This window comes from Colletotrichum phormii (assembly GCF_030913505.1).
Source record: "Colletotrichum phormii strain CBS 102054 chromosome Unknown BDP81scaffold_6, whole genome shotgun sequence".
Taxonomy (NCBI): Eukaryota; Fungi; Ascomycota; class Sordariomycetes; order Glomerellales; family Glomerellaceae; genus Colletotrichum; species Colletotrichum phormii.
In genome coordinates this window covers 747,125-759,881 of record NW_026851448.1, presented here as the reverse complement: position 1 = coordinate 759,881, position 12,757 = coordinate 747,125, and the positions used below count along the sequence as shown (strand labels likewise).

Sequence of the window (12,757 nt, the reverse complement as noted above, 5' to 3'; positions counted from 1 at the left end):
GTCACAATTCGAGAGAGCGGGGGACCATGGGTGTAACCCGTCCACTTGCCGTTCGGCAAAGGCCATAAGGAGAACGATTTTCCGAGTCTCGTTGCGAAGTACAACGCCACGCCTCATGTGCACACAGCCAAGTACCATCGGAACATCATATCGAATCACTGGGGAGAAGTTCGATTTGCATCGTGAGGCATTTCAGCTATGTCTCGTTATAGTCATACAAGAAATTCGCCAAAGGGCGGTTGGTTTTGTAAAAAGTAAAATAAAAAAAGGGACCCAGGATCTACCCCCTTTTCTTCGTTCCTGATTTTGGAATCCAGCATCAAGTCGTGGGAAAATATCTCAACCCCAAGTACACAAAAAAATGTCCAAGAATGGAAAGAAAAGAGTTTGTTGGTGTGTTCGGCCCAGCCAACGTAGCTACCAGAACAGGTGCCCTGCCTTATTGTCCCTGCGTGATCCCATGTGCCAATTTTTCAAAATTCGTCCAATGGTGGCGTCATTATCGACGTTTAGTAGGGCTTCTCGCCGAGGCTGTTTCTCTTGTCAGTCGTTTGTTCACATGGTTTATGTCCAGTGAAGACTTTGAAACTTACTAGTTGCCGGGGGGCGAGTAGCGGGCGACGACGTAGGTGCCCTGGGAGTTGGTGGCAACAGCCAGACCGACCTTGGTGGTGCTCTTCCAGACGATCTGAGTGTAGTGACCGAAGCCCATGTAGTTGGACTCGGAGATGGTCTCGCCGTTGTAGGAAGACTTCTCGGAGATCCAGGCGCTGGCAGCGTTGACGTAGGGGCTGTCGGTGTAGGATTGCATGTACAGGTTCTCGCCCTGGTCAGAGACCTGGGAGTGCGTCAGGGAGCCGACGGAGAGGAGGTGGGTGGCCCACTCCTGGGCGTTGGAGGCGAGGGTGGCATCCCACTCGAGGGCCGGGACGCCGACGTCGGAGCGGGCGGCGTTGTGGGCATCGAGGGCGGCCTGCTGGTCCGAGGTGAGGCCGGAGCTGCCGCTGGAGGCGGCGGTGGTGGCGGCCGGGGCAGCGGAGGAAGTGGTGCTGACGGCTTCCTCGACGGAGGCGGCGGCGGAGGGGGTCACGACCGGGGCGGCGGAGGTGGCGGCGGGGAGGGTGATGGTGGAGGTGGAGGTCACCTCGGCGCCGGAGCAGTCGTCGGGGGAGGCGGACTTGCTGGCCTCGAGGCCGGTGTTACCCCAACCCCAGTAGGAGCCGGACGGGGGGCCCTGGCCTCTCCAGGCGGCGGCCTGGGTGGCGAGAGCGGCAACGGCGACAGCGGAGAAACGCATTTTGAAAGTTTGGGTTGGTGGAAGGGGTTTTCTTGGAAATTACCGGGATTCTTGGATGTTGATCTGAAGGAGTGAACGGAGGATGAAACCTGCCAAGGCGTCGATGAGTACCGCTGGGGTGTAAAAGAGTGACAGACGCAAAAGGTCGATTTTGGGTGAAGAGGAAAAGAGAAACAATGCAAAGGGAACGCGAGAGACTCGGATGTTATGTCTTTTGCATCTTGTTTACTTAGTTAGAGTTGTTTGCCCCCGGTCCTGCTGATGTCGGGATATTTTGCCGCTGGCGGTATTCAACTTGAGACGAGTGATGATCTCCCGTATGCAAGCCTCCACATCAGAGATATTAAACTGGAAGACGTGGTGTCTCACACTCCCGGCTCTTTAGAGAGAGCACTTACGAATGATCGAATCTCCTTTGCATCCTGATAGGACCAGGGGATTTGAAGGGGAGCCTGGAACCTGGAAGGTATTAGGATCTTAGTGTGTTGGAAGCGTCCCCCACACCAACAACATTGTCAAAAAGTCTTTCCAAGTTCCAACAGTTTCCTGTGCCTGGCCTTGAGTTCCTCCCCTTCTTCTGCAGGAACCGCGGAAGCGCGGAAGTTGGATCACACAACGGTGCCCATTGTATTAGTGGATACGCTGACATTGGAAACGACCCCAGATGAGTGGTTTAAATTCGACCGGGCAGCAACACCCTCGCCCCTGTCGACATGTCTCACACCACCACACCAGGATCTCCAAGGATTTCTCTGGGACGTAGCCCTACCAGATTATGTCACATCAGTGGATTTAGCTGCTGCCTGCCGGTAAATGGAAGGGACCCCATGTGGGGCCGAGCGTGTGGTCCAGGCAGCGGTCCAGAACCAAATCTGCTCAGGGATGACATTTCCTCGACTCTTTGGCTGCTCGATACTCCTTCCCGTGAGTCTCAATCTCTTTGTCATTGTGTTACTCTCTTTTCTCAAGTAACAAGTCTGAGAGTCTTCATTACCGTGGTACTCTCTAATTCTCATTTTACGGCCTCGTCCAACATCACGTTGAGTCGGTCTCCGAGGGGGCCAGAACAGAAGAAAGTGAGAGAGAAACTGCCCGTACAGAGTACGACAAACCCTATTTGGTTGGGTTCGCCTACATCGGAGCACCCCGCCTGTCATTTCTTTCTCTGACACTCTCTTCTCGTCTAATCGATGAAGTTGCAGCCGAACGGACATTGTTTATTATGCTTCGATCATCCCGTCAAGTGGGATGAAAAGGCGTCATGGATGGCAAAACCCAGCTTCTGGGCGAGAACTCAAGTTGGTAGTCTGGTGCGGGGTATGGTCAATCAAACATTGCACAATGCTTTTTCGTTCCCTCATTAAACAACTTCAAACTTTAGCTTCGGCTACAAGCTTCAACTCAGGCGTAAAAACAGACAAAGTCTTTGTCGGGGCGTTTCGCTCTGGAACATTGCCAGAAGCACACAAACAATCACTTTTGCCACTACTAAACTAGTACCTATACCTGCTCCGTAGACCGCATCGATCATCATCGAAAACGTTCGAGGCCTTGAGCCTCTTTTGCTTTAAGCTCTTGCCTCCTTGCTTCCCTCCCTTCCTTCCGCTCCTTTGGTTCGAGCCAATCCCGCCGATCGATGGTCTCTGGCAGGCGCCGAGGCTTGGACTTGGCGGCAAACCAAAGCTTGCACGGGCCGGGGCTGGGAGTTCCCACATTCCCGCGCCGTTGGATCCGGCGTCTTGGTACTGGTGACTCGTGAGAAATGGATGTGGTTCGTGTCATGCAAAAAAGTTGGCCTAGACCTTTCCCTACACTAGTTCGTCTGATGTCTCTCTCTCTCTCTCTCTCTCGCACGCGTGCTTCTCAGACCACTTCAACAAATCTCTCAACTCGTTTCGTCATGAGCTGTTTAGAGTTGACTGGTAAGCATCATGGCACCGCAAACTGCTCTGTATGTCGCATAAGTTTGCTACACAGAAAACCTCTCATTCGAGTTACACCATATCCGTTAGGGCCCTATCCCATCGGGTGCGGATGGACGCCATTTTCGCCAAGGGCGGGGTAGAGCCAATAAGGGCCTGGAAACCCTTTAAGTTAACCAATAGATCTCTAGTACCTCCAATCTCTATAGATTTTGGGTGTGCCAGAGGTACCAGCAATCTCTATCAATACATAACGGTACATTACAGTCTAAGCAGCCCTTTCGTGTTGTCCTTCGAGTGGCCGGCACGTTAAAGGGCCGGAAGGAGCCCGGAAGACCATGCTCGGTAGCCGGAGGTTCGCAGGGCCGGACTGTTGCTGCGTCACAGCGCTCGGGCGTACAGTCTGTATTGCAGGCAGCAGTAAGGTCTTCTGGAAGGACCTCAACTACTATACAGCTGCGTACAGAAGTAATAGAAGCATCAGAATCAGAATCATTAGAAGACATTACAGCATCAATCAAATTGGTAGTAATAGTGGTGATAATAGGTAACAGAACATAGGGATAAATGACGTACCATCAAAGTACCCCTTTAAATGCGCGGTAATAGTGGATAAGTAGTGGGTATTTTGGGGCTTGGCGAAAATGGCGTCCATCCGCACCCGATGGGATATGCCGTTCTTTATGGTATCGTCCAAGTGGGCCTCCGAGATTGCGAAACCAACATGGTTGAGCTCGCCCCGGTTACATCCCGCCGGTACAGAGTTGAGCCAAGGTGTCACTCTGCCCTTCTCTGCCTTCTTCGCTAAGTTCGCTTCGAAATGTCTCCATTTCTCTGTCACGATTTCCTGTTGCAATCCGCACAGTCCTCATCATCGCTTCGACTGCTTTCCCCGATGAACCTGGTTGACCGACCAATTGGCCAATGCGGAAACCACCGTCGTCTGTCTAAGCACCTTATGTTACTTCGAAGAACGGAGTACAAATAGGATTGTTTACTGATCCTATGGCAACCTCTTATGCATGGATGTAGGCCTCAAGTTCAGCCAGGTCCTTCTTTTCCCGTACGTCAGCTCATGACCATTCTGCGGCTTTCATGTCAACAAATTACTCCCGCCTCTGGCCTTTCCGCACCTTGGGTCTTCATAGACCCGGCGAGTCAGGCATAACTCCACCGCCAGTCACCTCACGGGACATCACAATCTTGCATTCAAACCAGAGTTCAGTAAGCGAAGTGGCAAGGAGACGCGTAAACGCTGATTCAGCCGCGCGAGAGGGAGAAGGGAACCTAGCCGCTTACCCCAGGTGGTTTTGCAGGCGATGGTATCCATCCAGTGCGGCTGAGTCGAGTCGCTTCGCCCGGAACTCGTATCAACAAGTTTATTAATCTACTGATCATCTCGCTGGACCGAAATACTTTTTTTTTTTTTGCCCTTGTCTGCCCAATCCACGCGTCTGACGTAGGCCAGTGAGGCGTACGAAGTACGGAGTACAGCCTTGGTCGAGGTTCAGTTTGTCGAAACGCGTGGGCAGCGGTTCTTTGAGTGCCTCTCATACACATACTTCCAACATATCGAGTGTCATACTTCTAGGCAGCTTCGAATGCCATCGGCAATCCGAGCAATTGTGCCTCACTAGCCTGCCCCATGTGGATTCCCAGCCAAGCTTACTTATCTGGGGCCAAAGACTCCATAGCAGGCTCCGGTTGTTGCCCAGCGTGTCAAGACTCAGGGAAGACAAATACTGCGTTGCTCGTTAGCACATGCTGCCAACATTTTTGGATACGCCTTCTTCACATACATACCTCGGTTCTCTTGTTGTCATATCCGACCCTTTTTCTCCAACACCATCCCTTCCCGTTCTGCAAAGGGGATCTTGCGATAGTGTCTGAAGGTGATTTCAGGTGAATTCGATCAAAGGCTTGGAATGGCTCACGGTGAACCTCACCCCTCGGTCTTTGAGTGGCCTCCACATTGAAACAATCTCAACCATGTCCAAGTTCTCAGGTAAGAAGGTGATAAGATTGTCCTCTACCGTATAAGTAGCGGTCTTATCCATTTCCATGTACCGTCCTTTTGCTCTGAATTCTACGTTTTCCAAACTCGGCATTTTTTGCAAGTACTGAAAGTGGTGCCTGAGCTTTTGAACCCAGCCGGGCCTGAGCAGAACCGCACAGAGACTTATGGATTGGACATGGGAGAAAGGTTCCACGCAACCGCCGTATTCGAAAAGGCGAAAAAGAGTCCTACACTTGACCATATGATCATGCGGAACCGGATATTTGACACAGTAAGCAAACTGATCGACGCTCGGGACGATCCGTATGGACGAAGGCCACGTCAATGGCCTGTTGCGATCATGCCAATCTATCCGGAAATAGGTGCATCGCGGTAACCGTCTGTTTATGATCTCTCGAGTTCTGTGGTCGACTAGTGTGAAGTTACGTAAGATTTCCATGGTATTATGCCGAAGCCTGGTTTTGCCCCTTTCCCAGTTCCTAGCCTCATCAATCAAGAAATGCTCAATTCTGTGAGACCAGGGGTGTTTGCCTTTGTTGAGCATGCGGCAGCGAATCGTATTGGTCACCTGCTCGGACTCGAAGCCGGCCACAACCCAGGATAATGGCATGACTGTCGATTCCAAATCGTTAACCACGGCATCGACGATTGCGAGCCATATTTCATACGGAAGGACGCCGGTTGGGAGAGTGGCGCCTCTGATACCGAATTGAATCCGCTCCAAGATATTGCAAAGCTTGGTGGACCAGCGCATGGTGAATACAGTCCTGGTGTGACTCTGGCTGCGGGTTGATGTTTGTCTTTCAGGGGTGTGATAGAAGATGACGAAGGGGAGAAGTCATGTGGCATTGGATTTAGTCGACGCTGTGAAGCCGAAATTTGTGCCGCCTGTCCCGACGGCGTCTATTTTGCGACATGACGGAGAAAGAGATGAGGTGAGCTGCTGTAGTGGTGGGAAACGGAGGAAAGTCTCTAGTTTTTCAACACAGCAATATCTAGCTAGGGTTCGTGGCGCTGTCAAACTTTATGAGCAGCATTCTCATGATTTGGGCCAAGCAATGAGTTCCTGGCAGTTCTCTCGGGACAGAGAATTGAACTTTCGAGGCTGGAACAAACAGAGTAGAAAGCATAATTTGAGACACCCTGACGACCTCCAGCATTGAAAGACATGGTCGTTCTACACTGGATATGGCCAAGGTGTCAATGAAATTGGGTTGCAGTTACCATAGGACACTACATCGAGCAGCTATATCGACATCTAGAGAGTACGTAGATCCTAATGACCGTCTATGACTACCTTGGTCGAGTATCTCAAGCACTTGTTGCCTCATATCTGGCACAGTGACCCTAGGGACGTGATTCGATGAGTAGCCACACTCGCCCTCTCCTAATCTGTAGCGTATAAATACCGCTGCCGCAGCCAGAATTATTGTGAGACGGGGCGGCATTCATCGGCCGCATCGTCAACGTAGATCCGTTTGACACTTGGCATGGAGAGGCACCACTCGATGGCTCCTTTCAAGGTCCTCGGCACCTCATGCCATACTTGCCTTCGCGAGCGACTTGATTCAAATTGGGATATCAAAGAATATCATAGTCTAGCCTCCTCCACCCCCTCGCTTCCCTCACACCACAGTATACCGAAATGAATAAGAACCAAGTACCCAGCCATAGGACACGCCCCTAATGGTGCTACAGGGTTTGGCTTTGTGATATACCGAAACAACAAACGCATAGCCCAGGGCTGCGGCCGCCTCGGCCTAGCAGAAGTATGTGATGGTGAGGCTGAAGGGGCAAGGGCGGGGCTCCGACGGGCCCTCCTTACCTCCCAGGGACAGCCTATACACATCTGCATCGATAACACTAGCGTTATCCAGGGGATACGCGGCGAGGACCCAGACCCCTCCCAAGCAGCCTTCCTTGAAATACAAGAGGCAGTCAGTATATACGATATACAAACCCATTGGTCCCCAGGGCACCAAGGGATCAGAGGAAACGAGGAAGCAGACAGCCTAGCTAAGGAGGGCACAACCCTACCAACCCCTAGGGGCCAACTAGCTACCCTATCAGGGATCAAACGGCTTGCTAAAGAGCGAATACGGCGCCAATATAGGAAGTGGTGGCAGCGAGAAGCAACATCCCGTTATACCCAACTAGGGCTTAAGGCTACCCTCGCCTGCCCCCCTGAACTAGCTCTGCCACGGGCCATCCTTCACCATCTCCTAGCAGCCCGATCAGGCCATGGAGACTTCGAACAATACCACCAACGTTTCAACAATAGAGAAGCACTGCTTACCTGCTGCTGCGGGGAGGCAAAGGCAGTAGACCATCTAGTCTACTGCCAAAAGAACCTAGTGAGGAGGTATCAGTGGCCTACCCTCTACCCTTCTAGTCTACTCGAGCCTATAGGACCTATAGGATCCCTAGAGCGGTACTATAAGGGGCTAATTACTGATCCTAAAGGCTTCCAGGCCTTTCTCTCCGTGACGGACTTCTTCCAGAAGATCTGCCCGCGGTACTAAGGACTAGGTCTTGACCTAGGCCCTACCAACGACCCCCTCCTCGTAGAGGATCTGACGGTCACAACGGAACTAGGGAACCAGCGGGTACTAGGGACGAACAGGACACATAGTAGCCCACGGGCAAGACTTGGAGGGCGTTAGGAAGAGGCGTGTACTGTAGAGTATGTAGCTTGAGCCTGCGGCCCTCCACGCCATATACCCCTCGGGAGGTCTGCCGCAAGGGCGGCTGCGCCCTTGCCGCCACGGCGTTAAATACAACAACAACAACAACAACAACAACCATAGGACACACTCCCACAACTCCAAAGAACTTGACGCTAACATCCACAGTAAGCTTTGCCGTTCTCTCTATGCCAGTTCAATCCGATAGCACTTACACTCCTCCTCAACAAACCTCATCCGTAGCCCCCCATCCGTACGAACAAGCTCAATCTCCCCACGCTTAGCATACCTCGGCTGGATCGTAACCTCCACCCCAGCATCAAACAACGGCCCCCACAACAACAAAAGCCGCGTATCGCTCAGCGCCAACTCCGCAGCGAGGTCAGGCAAGATAGCAGGGTCAACAGGCAGAATCGCCCGGTGGTCGTGCAGCGGCTCGTCAGGCTGTACGGGGCTCTGGATCGCGCACCACGTCTGCACGCGCCTCAGCTCGGGCAGGGCCGCGAGGGCGCGGATTTGCTTGCTGGTTGCTGTCATTAGGTTTCCCAAGCTACAGCTGACGTTCCGGATCATGCGCAGTGGTCCGGCGGCAGACTCCGACGAGAGTGCTAGGATTGCTGTCTCGAGGGGTTCGGGGCTCTCGCCGTCTGCGTTATTGTGTCTGTCCGCGGCCTTGAAGTCGAGGACGAAGATATCGATTTCGGGGAGGACGTAGGCTTGTCTGGGTAGTAGATCGGTACCAATGTCGATGCTGAACACGATGTTGCCGGGTTTCCTCGGGCGCGCAGACCGGCCTATAGCGTTCGCGGACCAGTCTACGGCGTTCGCGGGAGTGCGGTGGTGGCGCGGGACGTGGTGGTGGCGCGGAAACTTACAAAACGTCTTGTCGACGATGTCCGAGACGCGTTTACTGCGAAGGTTTGCGAGGTCGCTGATGAGGCGCCAGCGTTGCCTCTGGGAGGCGTAGTCGAAGGCGTGGTTGTCGGTGATGTAGATTGAGTCTAGGGCGTCTGGGCATCCTTCGACGTGCCATGTTGAGGCTTCGGTTGCTGCTTCGGCGTAGGCGGATTCGACGTAGCGGTCTGCGATCTCGAGGAAGAGTTCTAGGGGGACGACGCCTCTTGAAGCGCTTGCTTCGGTGGTGGGCTGGTTCTGGGACTTATCAGCCATGGTTGGGATAGTTAGCTGGTGTTGAATAGCTGTGTTGGGTAGAGAAGTAGGAAAGAGAAACTTAGTCTGGAGAGACGTGTGGTTGGGAATGCCTGAGAATTGGCTGCTGCGGACAATAAAGGCAGTCTGGACGAATGAATGTGAAGTTTGTGTTGAAGAAATTGAGTTCGGTAGATGAAGTCGAAAGGTGAAGTCGAAAGGTGAAGTCGATGCTAATACAAAGGTAAAGTGAGCTCGGGAGCCAGTCCTGAGGAGTAAAAAAGCACTGCTATAAGCCGGGATGGCAAACAAACGACGATCTAAGTTAGTCCTTGAGAAATTGCTGCTGTTGTAGAGATCTACGTAGTGGGTTAGTTGTTGAACTCCTTCCAACTTTACGTATCATTTCAACCTCAAGCCCCTTTCACGGTTTCAATCAACGAGCTTGGTCTTTGTAACCCACGAAAACAAAGTGATTGTCCCCCCCGCCTTGAGATTCAAGTCGAGAATCGCTGACCATTAGACAAAGACATTTTCCTCGCGTCATTGTCCGTTATCTTTCATCAGAGATCTTTGATGCTGGTACGCCGTCTTTATTGGCAGGTCCTTCAGAGTGGATGGGATGAGTACCTCATCAACTATCAGATATACACCGTCGTTCTCATCGCGGAAATATAGACGAAATATTTTAAACAAAGATTATACAGCACGAAACCACCAGGAGATTGCAATACGTGCTTCTGCAGTGTCGAGTGCCACCAACAAGACGTCCCCAAACCCCCGAATCCCCCTCCCGAAAGTGGGACCGAACCGCACGGAGCCGGGCCCAAAACTCGGCTCGGCGCCCGGTACCACATCAACACGCTCTGCGTCACCTCCGCCATCCGAAAGAGAATGCCGTCCCAACACCCCCCACAAGGTGTCTTCCCCTCTTCTTCAAGTGAAATATTGGCAGAGTTTCTCACAGAAAACAATGAAAGCAGTAGCGCTTGGCAGAGTTGAGACTGCCCATCTCAAGAATTACCTTTATCTTCTCCCCCTCAGTATCTTGTCGCCCCTCCTGTTCATATCGACTTCAAAGCCAAGCATTCCTCTCAAACCTAGTCCTCTCACAGCTACACACGTAAACATATCACACATCCCCAAGTCTCGATAATATAAGTCAAAGTGTTGATGAAATGTATTACTATAAACCTAGAACAAAAATACCATCTAAAATCCCAACGCCGACCTTCCATAGAAAGGCTTGTGCGTGTGTCTGTGTATGTATATGTATGAGTGCAATGTCCCACAGAAGCGGACAGTGCAAAGAAATCCCCCTCTTCTCTTCCCCTCCCACACATCATGCAACGCAAAAACCTCCAGCCCTCATTGTCTGTGCAAGAATTCTTCAAGCGAGGGATGACAAATAAACGGGGAAAATAACACCCCGAACAAGAGAAACTTGTAAAAGCAAACTGAACGATGCATCCTTCGAAAACTGGGGACCGAGTTGGGTAAGTCATGCCATCGGCCGTCAAGGAAAAGATCGAGAGGTCAACAAATCCAAAGCACCCAAAAAAAAGAGAGAGAGATGAAGAGAGTTTCCAAAAAAAAAAAAAAAAAAAGAAAAAGAAACGAGGGATGGCCAGATGCAGCTCCCAGGCGCTCAGTATGCCTTCTAATCCAATTAATTTCTCCCCTCCAGCACCAGCATTTACTTGCTCTCCGCAGCCGGAGTCTCAGCCGCAGCCGCAGCCGGAGCTTCTACAACAATGATATCGCTCATGTCCCACTCCCCCTTCTGCGCTCTCGCGAGCACCTCTCTTCCCTTATCCGTCAACTCGGGCTTGCCGCCCGTGTCCGTCACCTGCTCGAAGAAGGCGGGCTTGAAGACCTCACCCGTGCGCTCGCGCTCACGCGCCAGCTCTCGCTGCCGCTCCTCGAGCTCGACCTTGACCTGTGTCGCCTTGGAGAACTGCTTCGCGTGGATGGCTTCGGTGACGCCACCCCACATCGTCAGGGATTCGTTCTCGAGCTGCTTTTCCTTCGGGGGCAGCACTTTGGGTGCTACGTTGAGGGGTGCGAGATCGATGATTGTGTAGCGGGCTTCGGCAGGGTGAGAGTTCTGTATATTCTTGTCAGTATTCATGCGACAGATGGGGATGAAGGGAGACGGGGAGGGTACATACCACTGGCTTGGGGCCGAGGGTAAACTCAATCTTCTCGCGCCACGGACCGCTAAGGCGGGCAACAATGTCGGCCTCCGGGACGTCCTTGATGTTGACTTTGTTATCGTTCTCGGGGTCGTACTTGAAGATGATGCCCTCGACGCGGTTCGTAGAGCGGCCGAGCCACCCAGCTTCAATGTAGTGCAGAATTGTCTTGAGCTTGGTCTGCGGGCACGTAATGTACGCCATCTCACTGACGCTGACGCTCAAGCTTCCTCTGAGGATGCCACCGAGATGCGCCGCGGGGTGGGTGAGGCGATACGTCTCGCCGCCGCGCTTTTCGAGTGTGACAAAGATGCCGAGGTTGTGCTCACCAGGCAACACGCGAACGCTAGTACCCGTGAATTTTGCCGTGATCTGGTCGAAGCCGCGAGCAGAGAGGCCCCGCTCGGGACAGCTGATGTGGAACGCGCTTACAGGCGGGTGGTGGGAGGTCTGCTCGGTTAGGTATGAGATGCGGAGAGTCTTGGTCTCGGCCGTCGTGTTGCCGTGTTGAGGAACGGAGAGGGAGACGGCCGAGGCGTTCTTGTCTGCCTTGGCCGACTTGAAGCTTGACGAGCTGCTGGCCGCGCCGCTGCCGAGGGCCGTCGTGTTGATCTTGGGAGCATTATCTTCGGTTTCCCAATTACACTAGTCACACCCTCGATCAGCGTCATAAACCATGACATGCGCATGTTACGCAGAGAAACGACCGGCGGCAACTCACCCTAAAGAATTCTCCCAGACACGAGTTGTATGGTTTGCAAGGCTTTCCCTTGACGTACTTCAGATCCTTTGTGAACCAGAACCGGCAGACCTCGAGCATACGATCGAGGGGCTCGTCCGCGGTACCAATAGCTACAAAGGCGTTGGGCGCATCGAGGTAGTTCCAGTATTCGAGATTCGGTGTCGGCTCGAGGAGTTGGGACGGAAGAGAGAAGCGGACGGCAGCAAGGTCGGCGACGCCAATAAACCTGAAAGAAGGAGGCCGGTCAGCTTGAATTCCACTTTCCTGATGAGTCTCGTCCGTCTGGCTCTGGAGTTTTGGAGGTCTGGTGAGGTGACGATCGCAGGCTTACCCCTCCAGGGATCGTCCTCCATCAGCCAACGCACCACACCCCGCCCGCGAGGCAGAGAAACTCGCCTCCTGATTTCCAAAGCACTGCGCATGCAGGACAAAACGCCAGACGACGCCAACCACCACGGGATAGACTCACTTCTTCAGAATGCCAATAAAGGTCTTGAGCTTCGAGCCATCGCTCTGAGACTCCTCAGGCGTATCGTGCGCAGCTGCAGCAGCCATGGTTGCAGTCTCGAGATCGTAGACAAGGGGCTGGTTGGTTGGGTTGGTTGTGGAGGATGGGCGAGAGGTTCAAACAAGCCCGCGCCGGTCGGTGGGGTTTCGGAGGAGCGAGAGAGAGTTTGGGAACCGATGACGACGCTTCCCTTTTTTCCGCCTTTGGGTTGACTTGCTGCTTGGCGGCCTGCGTACTGCGTAA

The 12,757-nt window shown here is 52.9% G+C and overlaps 4 protein-coding genes across 4 annotated transcripts; all 4 read right to left on the bottom strand.

Annotated features, from left to right (window-relative positions):
• Nucleotides 1-164: 164 nt before the first annotated feature.
• Nucleotides 165-1,427, bottom strand: BDP81DRAFT_514366 (CAP domain-containing protein). The gene is made up of 2 exons (XM_060595836.1): nt 594-1,427; nt 165-531 (listed from the first exon to the last, which is right to left on the bottom strand). Exons 1-2 carry the CDS (start codon nt 1,295-1,297, stop codon nt 510-512), a joined length of 726 nt encoding a protein of 241 aa, XP_060447421.1. The 5' UTR covers nt 1,298-1,427; the 3' UTR covers nt 165-509.
• A 1,867-nt stretch (nt 1,428-3,294) lies between these two features.
• Nucleotides 3,295-3,768, bottom strand: BDP81DRAFT_191875 (uncharacterized protein). The gene has a single exon (XM_060582421.1). It carries the CDS (start codon nt 3,723-3,725, stop codon nt 3,423-3,425), a length of 303 nt encoding a protein of 100 aa, XP_060447420.1. The 5' UTR covers nt 3,726-3,768; the 3' UTR covers nt 3,295-3,422.
• Nucleotides 3,769-8,106: 4,338 nt separating this feature from the next.
• Nucleotides 8,107-9,090, bottom strand: BDP81DRAFT_447745 (uncharacterized protein; the record flags this gene model as incomplete). The annotated part of the gene is made up of 2 exons (XM_060592217.1): nt 8,107-8,714; nt 8,796-9,090. The coding sequence occupies 2 exons, from the start codon at nt 9,088-9,090 to the stop codon at nt 8,107-8,109; spliced, it is 903 nt and encodes a 300-aa protein (XP_060447419.1).
• A 1,675-nt stretch (nt 9,091-10,765) lies between these two features.
• Nucleotides 10,766-12,561, bottom strand: BDP81DRAFT_314908 (oxysterol-binding family protein; the record flags this gene model as incomplete). Its single annotated transcript, XM_060584043.1, has 4 exons — nt 10,766-11,176; nt 11,241-11,909; nt 11,986-12,232; nt 12,476-12,561. The coding sequence occupies 4 exons, from the start codon at nt 12,559-12,561 to the stop codon at nt 10,766-10,768; spliced, it is 1,413 nt and encodes a 470-aa protein (XP_060447418.1).
• Nucleotides 12,562-12,757: the final 196 nt, after the last annotated feature.

Coding starts and splice junctions, on each gene's coding strand:
- BDP81DRAFT_514366 (XM_060595836.1), bottom strand. CDS start 1,297: ATGCGTTTCTCCGCTGTCGCCGTTGCCGCTCTCGCCACCCAGGCCGCC. Junction 532..593: donor TACTCGCCCCCCGGCAACTA/GTAAGTTTCAAA, acceptor CAAGAGAAACAG/CCTCGGCGAGAAGCCCTACT.
- BDP81DRAFT_191875 (XM_060582421.1), bottom strand. CDS start 3,725: ATGTCTTCTAATGATTCTGATTCTGATGCTTCTATTACTTCTGTACGC.